Source organism: Leopardus geoffroyi, chromosome B3, assembly GCF_018350155.1.
Source record: "Leopardus geoffroyi isolate Oge1 chromosome B3, O.geoffroyi_Oge1_pat1.0, whole genome shotgun sequence".
NCBI lineage: Eukaryota > Metazoa > Chordata > Mammalia > Carnivora > Felidae > Leopardus > Leopardus geoffroyi.
The window spans coordinates 58,561,453-58,582,475 of NC_059337.1; the positions used below are offsets into that span (position 1 = coordinate 58,561,453).

At 39.7% G+C, this 21,023-nt stretch overlaps 1 protein-coding gene and 1 non-coding gene across 2 annotated transcripts; one reads left to right on the plus strand and one right to left on the minus strand.

Moving 5' to 3' along the window:
• Positions 1-4,889: 4,889 nt before the first annotated feature.
• GATM (glycine amidinotransferase) lies at positions 4,890-20,904 on the plus strand. Its single transcript, XM_045449858.1, has 9 exons — positions 4,890-5,082; positions 6,614-6,832; positions 12,773-12,968; positions 13,924-14,114; positions 15,081-15,218; positions 15,573-15,737; positions 17,175-17,238; positions 17,701-17,817; positions 19,859-20,904. Exons 1-9 carry the CDS (start codon positions 5,014-5,016, stop codon positions 19,969-19,971), a joined length of 1,272 nt encoding a protein of 423 aa, XP_045305814.1. The 5' UTR covers positions 4,890-5,013; the 3' UTR covers positions 19,972-20,904.
• Positions 7,650-7,740, minus strand: TRNAK-CUU. The gene is given in 2 exon segments: positions 7,650-7,696; positions 7,704-7,740. It is a non-coding gene; the product is annotated as a tRNA-Lys (tRNA).
• Positions 20,905-21,023: the final 119 nt, after the last annotated feature.

The window sequence follows — 21,023 nt, forward strand, 5'->3', positions numbered from 1 at the left end:
ACCTTCCCAGCTCTGTCTGTCACTTGTGCTCAGCCTGAAGTGTGAACCCTTTCCCCATGTCAAGGTTTCCAGGAATGATAAGGTTGCTTAGTGAACTCAGAAGCTGGAGGAGGTGAATATTCTAGAAGGATATTCCATCAAAACCCATGAAATTATTCTTGTCCTCAATAGGTATCACCTTTTCAGGGACCAGAATATTCTGATTCCATCCTTAGATAGAGCTGGATGAACAGACTCTGACAAACTGTGCACTCTGGCTTCCTTTTTAAAAGCTCCATTTTGACAATCACACCTCTGTAAATGCAGTCTTTGAAATACTTATTTGCTTAATAGGAAATTCATTCAAATGTTCAAAATTAAAAGTACAATAGGGTATGCAGTGAAAAACCTCCTTCTTGTCCCTGTTCCACAGTGACCCAGGCCCTTGCCCTCCACACAATTTCTGTTATCACTGTTTTGTGTATACAGAGACATTTTATTGATGCAGTCCAATTACTACTTTTTTTTAAATAAACAAAAATTTTTTAAAGTAATCTCTACCCCCAATGTGGGGCTCACAACCCCAACATCAAGAGTCACATGCTCTACCAACTGAGCCAGCCAGGTGTCCCCCAAATAATACTTTAAAAAATTGCATCTTTCTTTTATTACATTCTAGTCATGAGAATACGCTGTAGTCATCTTGTGTGACTTCAGTAATCCTATCTTTTTCTGATTTAATTTGAGAGATATCCTGTCCCCTAAACTATAAGTACAAATATCTCTCAGAAAGGCTGACTTCTGAAGATAGCTAATTTCATCCACCGTGTGTGTGTGTGTGTGTGTGTGTGTGTGTGTACGCCTGTATTACTAGTTTCACAGAGTACCCATATCTCTTAAGTTCTAGGAACATATTATGACTGCTTCCTATGCACAGATTCTGATGTTAACCATGACAATGAAATAATGAATTCTTATAATAGGCTCTTCTGTTGTTCATTGTGTTGACCCAAAGACTGCACTAGCTTTTTGGGTTTTTTTAATCTCAGGACACATTTCTCAAACTCTGTACTTCATTGGCTGGAACCAGGTAGAGCTGGGTATGGTCCACAAAGCAATGGTAATGAAGGAGAAATTGGAAAGCAGAATAATCTGCCATGCTTCTGATGAGTTTCCTATTCCTTGTCCTTTTATCCCTACATGACCCTAAATCATGCCTCTAGATTAACCTACAAAAGTATACTACTATTAGACATGAATATGCATAACCATTAATTATGAGACCACCAAGATCCTAAAATTATTGGTTCAATAAAAATTATTGGTGTTACACTAACCTATTGCCAAAGAAGGAGAAGAAGACAAGAGTTCACGGTCTATTCCATTTCTTCAGGAAAAAAAAGCAGTATCTAAACACCAAGGAGTTGCCAGGTATCACCATCAATACTTTGGAGAGTTGGACACACAATATAAGATAAACAAACCAGTATGGAAGGCTTATGCTTCCTGTTGATCAAATCAACATAAAAATTGTTACAGAATGTTTTCAAAAGCAATGCATATATCCACACATAAGAAAGAAAAAGAGAGTGAGTTAAGTGCTTTGGCTTGCTTTTATAGGAATAGGACTGGTTTGGGTGGCTTTATCCACAAACTTTCCCTTGGATTCCAGGGAGATTAGGATATGTTCTGTGGCTATGAGTCTTTCTTTTTTCTTTTCTTTTTTTTAAAGTTTATTTATTTATTTTAAGAGAGAGAGAGAGAGAGAGAGAGAGAGAGAGGAGGGAATCCCAGGCAGGCTCCATACTGTCAGTGCAGAGCCCAACTCAGGGCTTGATTCCATTCACCTGAGCTGAAATCAAGAGTCAGATGCTTAACCTACTGAGCCACCCAGGAGTCCCATGAAGCTTCTTTTATATAAACCTTAATGACATCTTGGCTTCATTATTTCCAGGCATCCAATTCTTACATCTGCAAAATTAAAAGTGTCTTTGATGAATGATATGAGGGTGTCCTCAGATCTCAAACAGAAATGGTATACAGTAATGTCAATACCTTCTGTTATATGTATCTACTATACTTCAGCCTCTACTACAAAGCTGTATTCATCAGGACAGTATGGTATTGGCACAAAAACAGACACATAGACCAATGGAATAGAATAGAGAACCCAGAACTGTACCCACAAATGTATGGCCAACTAATCTTTGACAAAGCAGGAAAGAATATCCAATGGAAAAAAGACAGTCTTTTTAGCATGGTGCTGGGAGAACTGGACAGCAACATGCAGAAGAATGAAACTAGACCACTTTCTTACACCATACACAAAAATAAACTCAAAATGGATGAAAGAGCATAGGAAACTATCAAAATCCTAGAGGGAAGGGGAAGGCAAAAGAATTAAAAGCAAGAATGAACTATTGGGACATCATCAAGATAAAAAGCTTCTGCACTGCAAAGGAAACAATCAACAAAACTAAAAGGCAACCGACGAAATGGCAAAAGATATTTGCAAATGACATATTGGACAAAGGGCTAGTATCCAAAATCTATAAAGAACTCACCAAACTCCACACCCAAAAAACAGAGAATCCAGTGAAGAAATGGACAGAAGACATGAATAGACACTTCTCTAAAGAAGACATCCTGATGGCCAACAGGCACATGAAAAGATGCTCAACGTCACTCCTCATCAGGAAAATACAAATCAAAACCACACGGAGCTATCACCGCACTCCAGTCAGAGTGGCTAAAATGAGCAAATCAGGAGACTATAGATCCTGGAAAGGATGTGGAGAAACGGGAACCCTCCTGCACTGTTGATGGGAATGCAAACTGGTGCAGCCGCTCTGGAAAACAGTGTGGAGGTTCCTCAAAAAATTAAAAATAGACCTACCCTATGACCCAGCAATAGCACTGCTAGGAATTTACCCAAGGGATACAGGAGTGCTGATGCATAGGGGCACTTGTACCCCAATGTTTATAGCAGCACTCTCAACAATAGCCAAATTATGGAAAGAGCCTAAATGTCCATCAACTGATGAATGGATAAAGAAGATGTGGTTCATATATTCAATGGAATACTACTTGGCAATGAGAAAGAATGAAATCATGCCATTTGCAGCAATGTGGATGGAACTGGAAGGTATTATGCTGAGTGAAATAAGTCAGTCATAGATGGACAGATATCATATGCTTTCACTCATATGTGGATCTTGAGAAACTGAACTGAAAACCATGGGGGAAGGGAAGGGATAAAAAAAAAGTTACAAACAGAGAGGGAGGAAGGCAAACCACAAGAGACTTAAATACAGAGAACAAACTGAGGGTTGATGGGGGGTGGGGGAGAGGGGAAAATGGGTGATGGGCATTGAGGAGGGCGCTTGTCGGGATGAACACTGGGTGTTGTACGTAAGCCAATTTGACAGTAAATTATATTCTTAAAAATTAAAAAAAAAAATAAAATCCCTTATTGAGGAGTACATCTCTGACCATCTCAAGTACATTAGAAAATTAGACTTTCTGCATTTAATTCCTAGGAGAGGTACTTTATAAATTTTGAGAAATATTAGAGATTTGCCAAAACCTTCACTAGAAGTGTGATGCCTTCATTAGAAAGGAGAAGGAATTTGGTTCCAGGGCACAAAGCAAGTTAGTAGCAGAGCTAAGATATGGACCTAGACTTACTGACTCCTTTCACCCTATTATCACATTTGGAGGCCTCCTTATTGTTAGAGCTGGTAAAATATTACCTCATTTCATATAGCTCTTAGGGCCACACCACGTTCCGCATGCACAATCTCTCCTTTTGGCCCCTTAACAACCCTGTGTACTAGGAACAATAAATTCAAGTGTTCTCCCTTTGAGGATAAGAAGATTGCTACTCAAGAAGACACATAGTAGTCTATTACAGAGTCAAGACTTGAACCCTGTTCTCCCAATTCCCTCTCCAGGGCTCTTTCTCCCCTGCCATCCTGCTTGTCTGGTGCCTTCCATCAGTGAGCTTTGGAAAACAAGTTTGAGACACCAGAGTTAAAAAGACAGCTTACTAAAAATAAATAATTAGATATTTTGTAGGTACAAAACAAAATACTCAAATCTCTCTGATCCCTTTCCTGCTAGGTTACTTAAATGTTAAACTGAGTTCTCTAGTTTGCACTGTTAGGGAACTTTTCTAAAAAACGTATCCTAATCAAATTGAAACAAAAATTTAAATAAATGAAATGGAAGGGAAGACGAGACTGGAAGGGAGGACTACCTCCCTTATATCTGGCCCACTTTTGTCTCTGTTTTCATGATTGAGTTTCTCAAGCCAGGGGCACAAGGCCAACGACTATTTGAAACGTCCAGCATTCCCCCAAACACCGAAAACGCTCATGGGTGGAAAGTGCAGCACCCCGGAGAGTGGAGATAACCTGAGTCCCAGACTTAACTCTTCTCCAGTCTCAATCCCGGTGTTGCCTTAAGAAGCCACCTAACCTTTAGGTGGCTTCATTCACTGCAAAATGAGGGGACTGAGCAAAACGAGGGGACTGAGTCAGTGCACACAGACGAATTTAACCCTGTGACCGTATTTAACGCTTTACATATGTAATCCAACTGGGCACATTTAAGGTACTATTAAGTTTACTTCGTCAGAAGTCGCGTGCTGCTCCCCTTCCCCGACGCAGTGGTGGACCTCCTTCGGCGGCGGGCACGGGTGGGGCTCGGTAGCTGAAGCCAGTCGGCCGATTGACAAGCTAAAAAAAGGCAAACACCGGGGGCTTGACCGGGTGCCACCGGCAGTCCCCTAACAGTTCCTAACTCGGGGCGGCCCAGCTCGCGGGCCAGCGCCAACCCCCCCCCCACCACCGGCCCCGCCACCTGTTCCCAGCAGCCAATGGGGCGCGCGGGAGGTGGAGGGGCGGGGCGAGACTACAAAAGGCAGAGGGCCGCGCGCCCCGACACCTCCTGCTGGCGAGCTCTCGGGAGGCTCGGACCAACGCGGCCGAGCACCGGGAACATTCCGCTCGTGGACCAGCCAGGCGCGGAGCGATGCTGCGGGTGCGGTGTCTGCGCGGCGGGAGCCGCGGCGCCGAGGCGGTGCACTACATCGGTTCTCGGGTGCGTGCGCCGCCCATCCCTGCCGGCGGCCGCGTGCGCGCCTTCCCTCACTTTCCCCAGCCGGCATTGCTTGACAATGGTCCTCTGCTGCCCTTTGAAGGCTCAGCTTCGAGAGCCTTTGCTGGCTGCCGGGAGCTGGGCGGTGCCCCTGGGGAAGCGGGACACGTTTGGGGGCCACACCCCGTGGGCACAGTTGCTCTCTGCGCACCTCCGGCCGCGGTGGCCGTCAATTCAGGGGGCACCGCCCTCCCACCAGCACTGGGTTCGCTCCAAGGAGCTTCCGGCCCGGGGTGAGGGGCTGGGGGTGACACGTGACTTTTCTTAATACAAGGATCGAGTTATTGGGGTGCAGTGCCGGGGGTGGGCATAGAGTTGGAGAGCCTTCGGGGAAATGCGTGTGATGTGGGTGGGCAGGAGAGGAGGCAAAGTGAGAATCTGGGAAGGAGAGGGAGCAAGCAGGCCCACTCCAAGAGGAACATGGAGTCCTGAGTCGAGAGGGGAGCAAGTTCAGTCTGTAGCCAGACTTTCTGCCGAGCCCCCACCCTCTTCTTGCCTGGTATGTAAGCTTGTGCTTGCAGACCGTCCCTGGCTCCTAGGACAGGAATAGCAGGGCAGTTTGGCTCCCTCCCGCAACTGCTTCCAGAACAGCTGTCACTCTCCCTCTTCCTTTGGTCCCCACCCTGGCTCCTCTCCTGCCTCCTTCCTAAGGCATTTAACGGATTTAGGATATAGATGGGAGGTTGGGGCGGGGCGGTGGGGGGGAGAGCAGTTGAAGTTTGCCCACTGGGTAAGGGACTCCCCTGTTCTAGATTTTATAGGTCCTGTATTTTCAGAAGTCTTTTTTGAAGTCCTTAGTTCTCCTTTCTTGTTTACATTTGTGCTTGGGTTAATCCTTATCTTGGCTAGGATACTCTGGACCATCTGTAAAATGAAGCAGATGGCACTTGGTCATTGTCAGAATTGAAGTGCCAAAGAGTGTGAAGTGTGTGAGCAACGCAAAATTTTTAGTTTGAAGCTGATTATTCTGAAAAATAAGGTTGTGTATGCTTCTATATTATAACTGGGGGGAGGGGGAGGGATTCTACTATTGATGACTTTTAATACTGAAGGGGAAAGGAGGCTACTTCCTCTAGCTGGACTTGGCAGGGGGATATGGAGCAGCTTTCTGTGGTTTTATAGGGATGGGGTGACCCATCATCTGCTGAAGGGTTGCTTAAAGCTTGATTAAAACTTGTTTGCAGAAATCCACTCTGAGATATAAATGGGGGGTGATCACTGGGGACAGAATCTTCTGAGTGGCTTTAAAGAGTTATGCCAATTAATATGATAGATAAAAGGATAATGTACAAACAAGAAGGTAAAACTATGACCCCACTAGCCAACTATATCCTACCTAACATCTTGGTTTACTTTCTCCTAAAGGGTTTTCAATGTCTACGTTATGCGGGGTTTCATTCCACCTCTACTTCCTCACCCCTCTCACCAAGTACTGTATGGGACTACGTAATAATCTTTTCTTTGTTCTTGGAAGCTTGGCAGAACCTTAACAGGATGGGTGCAGCGAACTTTCCAGAGCACCCAGGCAGCTACTGCTTCCTCCCGGAATTCCTGTGCAGCTGACGATAAGGCCACTGACCCTCTGCCCAAGGACTGCCCTGTCTCCTCTTACAATGAATGGGACCCCTTAGAGGAAGTGATCGTGGGCAGAGCTGAAAACGCCTGTGTTCCACCGTTCACCGTGGAGGTGAAGGTAAAGCAAGGATGTTCACATGTCTGCAGGGGGTTCACTCCTCACCTTGTGCAGGCTGGCTTCTGCTTCCATTCTCCTCTATAACTGCTTTCACTGCAGCCTACTCCACCCCTCTGAAATCCAGCCGTGATTTTAATGATCTTACTTGAAGTCTCTGCAAGTGTTTGATGCTATTTACACAAATAACCCCTTCCTTCAGATTCTGACAGACCTTATCTGGGGACATAGTACTTTCACTATGCCTCACATCTTCCTGTCTGTAATGTTGGGTTTGAGCAGAATTTCACTCTGGCCCTCTTCTAGCTGTTCTCACAGCTTTGGCTCCTGCCTCTACTCTGGTCCAGATCTCTCTCCAGGCCAACATGTTAAATTCCTTGCTGGGTATTGCCATGGGACCTCAAACCTGGCACATCTTGAGTGCAACGGCCAGCCACTCTGCTAAACTGGACCCTTCTTCATTCCTTCCTTTTCATTTTTGGCATTCCTCTTCACTCACGCTGAAACATCAAAGAATCACCTCCGATTTCTCCTTCAGTCAGGTCCTCCACATCCTTTTTCTAAGATCTAACCAGTCTTTTGTCAAAAGCAACCTTGCCTCCATCCCTCTGCTACTCCCTTTGGTCAGGATCTCATCTACTGCCTATTGCAGTTAACTCTTCATTGGTCTCCCTCATTTGCTTTTCTCTCCAAACCACCTTCCAGCTTCTATAAGAGTGAGTTTTTAAAATTTTCTTATAAGTGAGAGAGAGAGAGAGCATGTGAGCAAGAGAGAGGAGCAGAGAAAGAGAATCTTAAGCAGGCTCCATGCTCAGTGCAGAGCCTGAGGTGGGGCTTGAACCCACGACCCAGGGATCATGACCTGAGCCAAAATCAAGAGTCAGATGCTCAACCAACTGAGCCACCCAGGCACCCCTCAGGGTGATTTTTTTAAGCCAAAATTCAGCTATGTTGCTCATCCTGCTCCTATCATTCCTCTATGTCCCAATCTTCGACATGTTCCCTCCCCTCCATACTGCTCCAGATAAAGTTCTCATGGTAATCAAGATCATTCACAATCTGGTTCTTATCTGCCTTTCCAGGACTCTCCATTTGAGTCATTGGTTCATCTTAGAGATGTGTTAGAAAGACAGGTTAGCAGATGCCCATTCCTATTTGGGTTCCACTCTGCTCTAATATTTCACCCTGGTTTGCAGAAGACTTTGTAAGATAACGATACGAGCAGCCAAACTAGACTGTTCCCCAAACAATCCTCATGCCTTTGCTCTTACTCAGGACTCTTCCACCTATGTGCCTGTACCTCTCTTGTCTACAGCTTTTTTCCTTTTCCTTTTTTTTTTCTTTTTCTTTTTTTTCTTTTTGAGAGACAGAGAAAGAGAGATAGTTAGGGGGGTAGAAAGAGGGAGACACAGAATCTGAAGCAGGGTCGAGGCTGTGAGCTATCAGCACAGAGCCCGATGCGGGGCTCGAACCCACAAACAATGAGATCACGACCTGAGCCAAAGCTGGCCATCTAACCGACTGAGACACCCAGATACCCCTTTTGTCTGTAGTTTAAACCTACCCCTCTTCCTACCACATAGCTCTGATGGTACCTTCCAGAAAGCCTTTCAGTGTTTCCCTGGCAACATGTAATATCTCTCTTTTAAAAACTCCTAGTGTTATCTGTGATATTCCTAAGGCCAGGCCTCTGTGGGTTGGTGTTCAGGTTGCATCCTGAATAAGGGAGTGCCATCCACATTGCAGACACAACTTGAGCTTCTGTTAATAATGGGTTACAAATATATCTTCAATGTACTTAAATTCTTCTTGAATATTTACATTTTTATTTATAACATGGATTAAGGAAATAAGTTCTGTTACATCATTATCATCATCCTCAGAAATGTTGCCTACGGTATACCAGGGCTCCAGAGGTATCAGCACATAAGAACTTGCTTTCTATTGAGACAGATAAGATGGTCGTATAGAAACAAAGATTAAAGCTAAGTATCTTATGCTAACCAACTAACAGTTGAATTGAATGTCAGGAGAGCAACAACCAAATGCTGGATAGTTAGGAAGTCTTCTTGAAGAAAATGATTCTTTAATTAGACCTTGAAGACAGGGTAATAGAAAAAGTAATAACTTCTTCTAATTGTTATGAAACTACCTTTGGTTCTGATATTTGAAATTTGATGAACACAACAGATTAATTTATGTATCATCCACATGTTTTAGAAAGGCGTGATCTTTTTAAGTCTTTTCTTGCAAAGAAGTCCCATCCCTTAACCATTTTAATTGGGTGGAATTAAATTTCAAATTCAAGCAATAGTTTACCCTTTTACTTGTCTATGAAATTGTTGACTTCTGTACTATGTGATCTTATGAAAACAGACATGATTCTCAGACATGAGTTTGAGTTCTCTGTCATTTGTGGGAAGTGTAGCAGGCTGAAGTCAGGAGACCAAGACTGAATTATGTATTTGATTAAAAAGCTTGATACTAGTCTTGGCTAATCAGCTCTTTGAACTTGCGCAAGATTCCACAAATTTCTGGGCCTCAATAAAGTGAAGATATTAAGAGGTTTGCTATCTACCTAACAAGATTAAACATGAAGGTAAAAGGTTACATGCTAAGTATTTCAAGGAACAAAACCACACTTCATTACTGTTGCATCAATTTAGTTTTACGTTACAAAAGTAATGTAAATGTGATGATTGCAAATATTACTAGCTTTAGCAGTATTGATTTTATTCATATGTCTGGTTATTTCTGCTTTATGCCACATACTGAACTAGGCATTGAGGGAGAGAATATTAAAGACATGCATGGCCCTAGAAGGCAAGGCCTTAAGTAAGAGAGAAAGATGATTCAGATGTATTAATCAGTTTGGGAACAATGAAAGATAAAATTATGTATTAAACTGTTTATAGCCAATTAGAGCATAAGACATATTAGAAGACAAAAGGGCTAAAGAAATTTTATGGGAGTAAGGAATGTAGTTGTCAGGGAGTACAGTTTTTAAAAGCTCTGAAGCATTTTATTCTGTAAAACATAATGAATACTTTCCATCAAATATGTAGTTTTTGTTTTGCTTTTGTCTTTTTTAAATAAAGCTCTTGAGAAAGAACCTTTTATAAAATGTAAACTCAGTCAAGGTTAATGTAATATAAGTTTGCACCTGGATACATAAGAAGTTTCTATTGATATTTCTTAGCCTTCCAAAGACGGTATTTAAAATTCATTTGGCAAACTCCCCCGAAGGGTTTTAGGCTGTGAAAACCTATAAAGTTTCTAGGAGTGCAGCCACATCTCTGCAAAGGATTATTAAAAACATCACATGCTAAGCATTTAATATAGTGTTTTTTATCTTGCAGACACTTGGTAAATATTTGCTAACTCATTTAGCAGGGTTACAAAGGAAGTATAAATAATTTCCAATTATCTCTTAGAAAATGTAATGCGCCTTGGTCATTTGGACTTTGTCCAACCTTAGCCACAGTATTCATTACACAAGGAAACTCACACTTGTTCAAATAGCTGTTTTTCCCCAGGAAAGTTTAGTTTATATTTACCAAGGCAAGCTTCATTCTGCACAGTTACACAGAATACTTTGGAATGTGTCTGGCAGGACAACATGGCTATGCGTCTGCTGTGACCCAGTGTTACATTTTCAAAGGCTTCTTGTCCTTTCGTGGACTGTAAGAGATGTGCCTGGCATGAGAAGGAGAAAGTGGTGAATGGATGAGTAGTACCACGATGTGTCTGAGAAGAATATAAAGAGTCATTATTATCCTCTCCTTCTAGTGGCTGCTGCAGGACTTCCTAGGAGAAGAAAACAGTGGAATGCTTTTGTTTTTAAAAAGAGTAGATTGATCTTAAAAAGTATGCAAATTAATACTGATAATTTGATACTGATAATATTTTTCACAGGCCAGAAATTGAGCCTGTTGTTTTCCTATAGATCTTCAAAAGTAAAGCAAGTAACTAATCATTTAGACAAGGATTGGCAAACTTTTTCTGTATAAGGCCAGATAGTAAATATTTTAGGCTTTGCAGACCATAGGTTTCTGTCACAACCACTCAGCTGTCAACTCTGCCAGTGTAGTACAAAAGCAACCCCAGACAGTATGTAAATGAGTGAGTGTGCCTGTGTTCCCATAGAACTTGTATTTACTTAAAAAAAAAAATTTGGCCATGGATTTTAGTTTGTCAACCCTTGTTTTAGAGCCTCACTGGCATGCTCCATGTTTGTTAAAGACATGTGTTTGAGATTCCTTTCCTTCTCAAGCAGGCTCAGCTCCAGCCTAACGGATATGAACTTACGTACCAAACTAACAAGAGGCTGGTCTGCCTCCATATGTGTGATATTTATCAGACTGAGGTGGAAATGGAAGTAGAGACAGAAAATCTGGAAAAGACATCATCTTTGACATCAATGACCTAGACATCTACACACTCTGTCTCATTACCCAGTTCCCTTCTTCATAGCACTTACCACTATCTGAAATTGTCTGATTTGTGATGGAAACCTTATCTGACATGATCAGGACTGGTAGTTAATCAGTTATATAAGGAAGTATTTTTTAAACTTAAAATATATCGATGTATATCACTTTGCCAATCTTTTGATGAAAGGCCAAGGTTTTTTCTTAGCATATGGATCTTCCGATTGGAATTCTACTTCATCTGTCTTGATAAATTACATCCATATACATCATCTACATTTCCCAGTGTATTTCTTTAAATTGATAACTTTGGCACATGCACAACAATCTGAATGAAGAATCCTTCTACATTTTTATATTTTTGGAAACCAATATTTTATAGTTGTTATGCCTACCCTAACGGTAGGCATAACAAGGCTTATAAATTAAGCCTTTGTAAAGCATTTAACTGTTTTTCATTCAGTTGTCTCTTAAAATGCATATGACCCTTGGACACTTTCTAAATGTTAAGCTTTTTTTCAGCTGCCACAAGTCTGTGAATTCATTTAGCAGATCACTTTCTTCTATGACAAAAGGGCTTGAAGCAATATGAGAACTTGGATAGACTGGGGAGGGGAGAAGTGTGATTGTGGGGGGACATGTCTGCAGGGAAGGATAGGAGTGCCAAAAGTAGACTTACACTGCTGCACCATATTGCCAGGTGCTAATTCTGTTGAATGAGAAAATCAATAATGGGATTTTAAGAGAAACAAAGAATGTTTGAGAGCATGTCCCTAATTTTAAGGGGGCAGTGTCCTATTTTCCCACAAAATATCTTGAAGTGCTGTTTTCTAGATAGAATTCTGGGATGCATGGATAGCATAGTTTTATCTAAGTACAAATATACTTTTGTTCTCTTATGCTCTTTTGTTTGTTCTCTTGATTTCATTGAGACTAACAGAGCACCTGGGTCCTGTGTTGTCTCTGAAGCTTATAAAAACTGGTCCAAGAAGATTCCAAGCCCATCTGAGGGCAGACATGCTGTGAATGGTAGGGCATGAGATTTCAGGCAAAGAGAGCAAAAGGTCTCAAAAAACATCAAGGAAATTTAGAATTTTTTTTTTAATTTTTAAAAAATGTTTATTTATTTTTGAGAGACAGAGCACAAGCAGGGTAGGGGCAGAGAGAGAGGGAGAGAGAGAATACCAAGCAAGCTCCATACTGCCAGCACAGAGCCCAACGTGGGGCTAGAACTCACAAACAGTGAGATCATGACCTAGGCTGAACTCAAGAGTTGGCCGCTTAATCAACTGAGCCACCCAGGTGCCCCAGAAATTTAGAATTTTTCATTCAACAAATACTGGGTTTTTTCCTAGAGAGGCAGTGTGCTCAGTACTGGGGATCAACACTAAACAAGACATGGTGTTTGTCTCATTGCCACTAAGTTATACAAATCATTGTTCACTGCCTATGCCCCTATCATGAGTTGTATTTTTCTCCTATAAGTATTACACTTAATTTCTTCTGCTTCTAGGCCAACACATATGAAAAGTACTGGCCATTTTACCAGAAGCACGGAGGCCATTATTTTCCCAAAGATCATTTGAAAAAGGCTGTTACTGAAATTGAAGAGATGTGCAATATTTTAAAAATGGAAGGAGTGACAGTGAGGAGGCCTGACCCCATTGACTGGTCGTTGAAGTATAAAACTCCTGATTTTGAGTCTACGGGTAAGTGATGTTGGATACCTAAACTGCTAGTCTTAATTTATAATTTCTTTCTTAATATGTAAGGAGAAAACTCAGATAATTTCTCAGAGATTCCTTTCTTTTAATAATCCTTAGAAACTTTAGAGATTGTTTAGGAACAGATTGGTTCTTTTTGATACGATTGAGATGTCCATATTCTAAACTCCATTATAAATCAGAATCTTCTTGAAAGAAGTTTTTCTAAACGCTGTGGTCATTTCCTTTCATAAGAATGGTGGATTCCATTTAATTTTCCTCAAGTACAGAAGTTAAGGGGGGGAACAGAAACATTCCCATTTTAGTTTTAACTGGCATTGCTACAAGACTGTTCTTGTGCCTGAGTTCAGTGTTCTAATTTACAGTTCTAGAAATGGTCCTTGGCCCAATTTTTATCTTGTGGTACTGATATTCCATGAAGAACTCTGTTTCTGTGTAGTAAGAAAGGAGCTTACAAAAGTGTGAAGACTTGGTGGTTCTAGATCTCTGAACAAGGACCTTATTACTTCATTTCTTCTTTCCGCCCTTCCCTCCCTTCCCTTCCCTTCCCTTCCCTTCCCTTCCCTTCCCTTCCTTCCTTCCTTCCTTCCTTCTTTCTTTTTCTTTCTTCCTTTCTTTCTTTCTTCCTTTCTTTCTTTCTTTCTTTCCTTCCTTCCTTCTTTCTTTTTCTTTCTTTCTCTTTCTTTCTTTCTTTCTTTCTTTCTTTCTTTCTTTCTTTCCTTTCTTTCTTTCCTAGCTTTGCCATCCCCACACAGAATGTTCATGATAACACTATAGTATATATCACTCCATATATTTTTCCACTTGCATAGAAACATACACATACACATGCATATAGGTTGTCTGTAATTTTTTTTTTTAACCAAAAACTGGGATTCTATTACATAGACTTTTCTGTCTTGCATTACTGGGGTTGTTGTGGAACTTTTTGGTCTGATAGGTTTATATGGTGCGATGCCTCGAGATATCCTGATAGTTGTGGGAAATGAGATTATCGAGGCTCCCATGGCATGGCGTGCCCGCTTCTTTGAGTACCGGGCATACCGGTCAATTATCAAAGACTACTTCCACCGTGGCGCCAAGTGGACAACGGCTCCTAAACCAACAATGGCTGATAAGCTTTATGATGAGGTAAGACCCTAATTATAGGTGAGCCTATTAGTAAATTTCTCAATAATCCACAGAAAATGAGAGAGATTCTCTGATACCTTGTATTTAGTATTCATTTCAGAAACTGAGAGCATCACCTACATTTAAAAAAAATGATGATTTTATGATGAAAATAAGATAAATAATATTATGACAATAATAGTAATTGTAATAATAGCTAATACTTATCTGGTGCTTACTGTGTGCTAGGCCTTGAGCTAAGTGCCTTTATACATCCTCAGTCCTATTTATTCTTCACAAACCCTCTGAGGGAGTAGCATCAATCATTCCCTTACCGGGAGGATAACTTGCCTAAAGGCACACAGCTATTCATTGGTGGAATCAAAAGTCAGTATAGTGAACTCCATTCTCTTTTCCAGAAAAACAGTTTGGTTTACAGGCCAAATTCACAGTAAAAGGAAGTATATGTCCCTTGTTAGGTCATTTATTATTTGATCATTTATAGAAAGAAAAAAAAATTAAAAATTCTGTTTAAAGACAAATAAGTTGTGAATTCATTCTACCACACCAAATCAAATTTAGCAGGGATGCATGGCATCTCATTTTATGGTATGAGTTAGGCTCAGGACCAAATTCCTTTTCTAAAAGAACAGAATGACTTCATCCTGTTGAGTTTCAATATTGTAGATAGCTACATAAATCAATGCATGGGTCACGGAATATTTTCAGAACCATTACTACCTCTGTGCCACTTGCTTCTAAGTATCAGGAAATTGCTGCCATGCCTAGTTTTTGGTTTTTATTGTCAGTTTGTTTTGATTTAGTTAGCAGGGGCCTACATCTTCCCCATGCATGTTTTAGTCTAAAACAGGGTAGTAGTATTTTGGGAAATGATGATGTTTAATTAATTTTCTTAGTAATGAATGCCCCATAAATACTTTCCTTATGAACCAATTCATTGTATGTATTCATTCTTGTTCCAATCAGAATTACCCTATCCATTCTGTAGAAGACAGACACAAATTGGCTGCTCAGGGAAAGTTTGTGACGACTGAGTTCGAGCCATGCTTTGATGCTGCTGACTTCATTAGAGCTGGAAGAGATATTTTTGCACAGAGAAGCCAGGTCAATAAAAGCTGCCTCTAAATTTCACACTTTATTATTATACCTTTAATTTATTATTTTATTACATTATTTACTTATAAATTATTGTATTTATTTATTTTATGAAAATATTTCATCTTAAATACTTTTATTTTATCTTTTATTAGTTTTTATTTTTTAAAGTTTATTTATTTCGAGAGAGAGAGCATGAGAGTGGGGCTTGATCTCATGAACCATGAGATCATGACCTGAGCCGAAATCAAGAGTCGGACACTTAACTGACTGAGCCACCCAGGTGCCCCCATCCTAAATATTTTTAGTTATCTAAATACAGAACCAAATCTGTATAGATTTAGGTCTTCCTTTCATTTTTAGGTTACAAACTATCTAGGCATTGAATGGATGCGTAGACATCTTGCTCCAGACTACAGAGTGCATATCATCTCCTTTAAAGACCCCAATCCAATGCATATTGATGCCACCTTCAATATCATTGGACCTGGTCTTGTGCTTTCCAACCCTGACCGACCGTGTCATCAGGTAAGGACATTCTTAAAACTCTGGAAAAGCAATAATCTCGCAACTGACGTAATTACCACTTCTATTTTAAGTATTTCCATAGCTTCTAATTGTTCTAAATAACAAATTCAGCAATGCTCAACATTATAATGATCAAACATTGGATTGCCTATGGTGGATTCACTACAAGATATCCAACACTCACAAATGTACATTGTAGCCATGATAATTAGCATAGTGTCATCAGACTTTGACTTTACTGCTTGCTGCTTTCAAAGCCTCAAGTTTGTGTGTCTGTGTGTTTTTATTGAACAGTGTATTATCCCCTAACTTGCAGCCAAGAGGCCACAGAAGCTAAGTTGCAAACAGAATGGTCCCTGCATGGCTGGGCAATGCCACGGGGCAGAGGGTGTCTTCCTCCCTCTCCAGTGGGTCAGGACCCCTTTGGCCAGCCCCACCTTGCAGGGAGAAGCAGAGCTGTTGCCCTGCATCTGGTCTGTCCCTGTCACCTGCAGCCTCCTACTTCTACTTGCCCCCTCCTACTTCCAGTTGGGTGGTGAGTGTTATTTGGTAGGTAGGCTGCAGTACACCACTATTTTACCATGTCACTGTTCATTTCTTTTTTTTTTAAGTTTATTTATTTTAATAGAGAGAGAGAGAGGCAGGAAAGGGGCAGAGAGAGAGAGAGAGAGAGGGAGAGAGAGAGAGAATCCTAAGCAGGCTCTATACCAGCACCCCTAAGCCCAATGTGGGGTTTAAACTTACAAACCATGAGATCATGACATGAGCCAAAACCAAGAGTCGATGCTCAACTGACTGAGCCACCGAGGTGCCCCTCACTGTTCATTTATATTCCATAGGTTTATATCAATGACCAAGATTATTTACTTGTTTCATTTTTAATATAATTTGTTGATGTACTAAGTGAGTATATGACCATAGGGATGACTAGGTTATAATAGGTCACTAAGGATAATTATGGTTTGGGAGTACATCCATAACATCTGTCTTCATGCCATGGTCATAGATACAAAGTGATGGACTATGGGTTTACCATAGTCACATTTTTGTTTTCTTATACCTAAAGAGTTAGGAAATATTTTCATTTTATTTAATGGGAATTTTTCAAGGAAAGTATCTTCAGTATTTTAAGATCTCTGAAACTTGAATAAAGCATGAGAATATTTTTAAAAGCTTTACCATTTCTGTTACTTTTTTTTTTTACCTTTAACCTGGCAATAGGGGGATTTTATGCACATTTTTAATTGGGCTTCAGACAAAATCATTTCAAATGTTTGAAAATTTAAATTTCTTTATTTTGGCAATTGAAAAGACAGCATCTCAAAAAGAATTATTAATCACAAGGGCTATCAGAGATTAAGAATGATAAGAATAGCATATGTGGATTTAAACTTCTTTGGGGTTTATTTTTTGTTTGTTTGTTTTTTGGTCTTGCAGATTGATCTTTTCAAGAAAGCAGGATGGACCATAGTTACTCCTCCAATACCGGTCATCCCAGATGGTATGTTTACCGTTATACATTCACAGACCAACATGAGTACTTCATTGACTAAGGACCTTTCATCTAAAGACAGCAGCCCAAATTTTAGCACTTTAGTGAAAATGTTTCCCCAGGAAGGAGCAAACTAGCACTTGGGCCTATAGGTACAAGAGAAAGGCTGGGATTTATATTTTCAACTTCTTCCATAGAAACTGAAAGCAAGAAGATGGGAAAAATCAGTATAAAACATCACATAAAGCAAGAAATGAGTTTTTAAAGAAAACAAGGTGACATCCAAATGTGTAATGGGTATAGATTGAATCATAACATTTATAGATAAATTCTCTTAAGATTAAAATAAAACTTCTCAGGGAAAGTGAACTACTGAAAGAATGGAGTTCACTTTAATATTCTTTACTTTGGAATCCTTGCTTTAAACAAAAATGGTAGCAGACATGATTTAACAGTTGTTGCTGTTTTTAGATCACCCACTCTGGATGTCATCCAAATGGCTTTCCATGAATGTCTTAATGCTAGATGAAAAACGTGTCATGGTGGATGCCAATGAAGTCCCAATTCAAAAGATGTTTGAAAAGCTGGGTATGTATGGTAAATGAAACATGTTGTCATACATGAAAGTGTTAAAACAGAAGAACTGAAGAAATTACATTGGCAGGTCTGGTTCAATTTCTGTTCCTTTTGGAGGTATCAAGTTATTATTTCACACATGCACAGTATTTTTAACAATCATAACTCAAAAGGTTGGAGCTGCATTCCAGTCTTCTCAGACACCCCCTTAGCAATAAGTTTATCAATCTTCTATGATTTATCTAACCTCCTGGTGCCCATGTATGAAGAATTACTCCTTTGAGATGAGCATATAGATTATGAAGTCCTTCCACAAATAAGAGATTGAATCACTAAGGGTCCTTTAAAAGTAATTTAATTGTCATTACATATTTTAAAGGACTTACAAGGGTACAGATACAGATGTGATTCATATGTGTGATAAGCACAATGAACAAAGTAATGACATGCAATAGAGGGTGTCAGTAAACCATTCAGCTTTTTTTTTTTAAAGAAATTACTGATGCTTTATTTTATTTTTATTTTTTATTTATTTATTTTGAGGGGGGAAGGGCAGAGAGAGAGGTAGAGAGAGAACCCTAAGCAGGCTCTGCACTGCCAGCACACAGCCCGACGGGGGGCTCGATCCCGTGAACCGTGAGATCATGACCTGTGCTGAAATCAAGAGTCAGATGCTTAACTGACTGTGCCACCCAGGTGCCCCTTTGAAATAAGAATCAGTTTTTGCTTGGGTGGGAGTTTACCTATCCTGATATTCAAAATTTAAAACAGTTATTCTAACACTATTGAGAAAACTGTTGAAAGAAAGGATGTTCATATGGCTATTACATAGAGTACAGAAGTATGTGTTTTTATCACTCTTCACATAAATGATGTATCCTAAGTGTCAAATAAAGCCAGGCAGTATATACTTGTTGAAAGTGAGTCATGTTTTAATTCATGTCTCATATTTCAGGTATACTACTCAGAAGAAAGTATTTGCCCCTTTGACATATCCCTCTTTAATGTGGTATCTGTTCAAAAGGATTGGCCTGTCAATTGTAGATTGATCCCAATCAAATGATTTGATGTCTAATGCTATGCCACTTTTTTTATGGCTTTCATTAAATAGCTCAACTGCTTGGGTTCAGTTTCTTTGTCCATTAAGATTTTATTGTTTCTCAATATAAAATACTATTAAGAACCAAATATATAATTTATAATTTTATTTTATAATTTTAGGCACAGGTAACTTGTTAAAGCAAACTTTATCAAGCAACTGGATCCTCTCCAATTCAGGATGAAAATGGCTCTAGCCATCTGAATAAGACAGATATGTCCGTCTATCAGGACACATACTTGTCTTTAAAAGCCTACTCCGTACCCAAGCCCACTCCTTACCCCTTCGAAACCCTATTCTTACTCTCCAAAACCCTGCCCAGTCTCACTTTCTTAGGAAAGTCTTTTCTGATGGCTCCTGCTGCCTGCCTTCCCTAAATATACCAGTGGACTCTTTTGTGACTCTATAGCTATCTTTCCCCTCAAAATAATGAGTTTCTTGAGGGAAGAGAGTAGATTCTCTTTTTAAAACCCCATTATACTGAACACAACAGATTTCTTTCTAAATACCACTGGTTGACTAGGCCATGCACATCATAACCACATCAGTATAAATGGTGCCAGATTAAACTAATTGTCTGAGTGGATTTGGTACCTGTATGACAATACAACCCAGCATATTAAAATACAAGCTCTGTTCCGTTTTCTTAAGGTGGCCTCATAAAGTTAATCCTGTAAGATACATCCACTTATCCAACCTGTTGACTTGTGAATTGTCAATAGAATGAAATAGACTTCACAGTCACTGCTGACTTTCTGTTGAAGGTATTATATTAGCAGTGGAATAGATTAGATGAAATAGAATTGGTGACAATACAGTTGGAGGACTGTTTGGGGTTGGGATAGACTTGAGGATTAGAGACACAGGATTCCTACCCATCTTTAGGCTTACTTACTATAGGAGAATCTTCACGGGAGTCCATCTAACTGACCACATGTCTCTCTTTTGATGCAGGTATCAGTACTATCAAGGTTAACATCCGTAATGCCAATTCCCTGGGAGGAGGCTTCCACTGCTGGACCTGCGATGTCCGGCGCCGAGGCACCCTGCAGTCCTACTTTGACTGACCGGGCCTGACAGTGCTTGCAACTTGGCCTCAGATAAATCTAGGAAGCTTAGGGATAAGGTTGATTCTCCCACTTTAAGAAGTGCATGAACTGTAGTGCTTTAAACAATCATATCTTTAACAGGGGTCTTAAGCCTGGTTTATTTTTATTACTTTTCTTTGATATAAGGAAAATAACTTGTGCTAGGTCTTACTCTCTACTCCTAAATTTATTTACAATTTGGCTTCAAGTATAAACATTTGGTGAATGTGTATTAAGACAAAAATTAGTCATTTCAGTAACTTGGCCACTAATATTTAACCATCTACCTCTGTTTTTAATTTTCTTTCCAAAAGGCAGCTTGAAAAGTTGGTCCTAATCTTCATTATTTTTTTTCCTTTTTTCCAGACTTGTGAATGTTTGTATCACTTCTTTTTTCTAAATGAGAGAAAGATTTAGAATGTATACAGATCTTAAGCAGAAACAGATAATAGTCTCTTTTTTCTAATAAGGAATTTTAGTAATTAAAAAATTTTCATCTTTAAAAGATAACCTAGACTATGCAAACATTTTAAGTGAATTTCCCATAAATGTTTTTAATATTCTTATTTCAACATTGGTAATATTTGCTACTAAAAGCATTTTCATAAAACTTACCTCATTTCAAGTGATGTAGTTTAATCCTTTTCTCTGTCCAAATTTTACAGAAATATTTAGTGCAATAGGTTATAACTATCAGTTCCAATTCTAAATTTTGCTATCCAGTATCTAGTGGATACATTGCTTCTTTGATAATCTAAGCTTGGTTTACAGATGTGAAAATTATTTAAAGCACAGACTTTAAAAGCATTAAAAAAACTAATGGAGGTAAAACCTACATGCAATGTAAAATAATTTTAATGTTGGGTTGTACGTGTATTTTTATTCTAATAAACTTTTATGTTACAGAATTGATTCCATTAGAGTTTAGCATCGGTTTAATTATTTTAAGCCTAACTAAATTATAAGAATGTGCCTTTAGGGACATAATTCTAATGCTCTGAAATAACATATTTATCCCCGGTAGATAATTT

Bases quoted from the DNA above. Each gene is read 5' to 3' on its own strand.
- GATM (XM_045449858.1), top strand. From the start codon at position 5,014: ATGCTGCGGGTGCGGTGTCTGCGCGGCGGGAGCCGCGGCGCCGAGGCG. The intron at 14,115-15,080 runs GTAAGACCCTAA...TGTTCCAATCAG, and splicing joins CTGATAAGCTTTATGATGAG to AATTACCCTATCCATTCTGT. The intron at 15,219-15,572 runs GTCAATAAAAGC...TTTCATTTTTAG, and splicing joins TTTTTGCACAGAGAAGCCAG to GTTACAAACTATCTAGGCAT.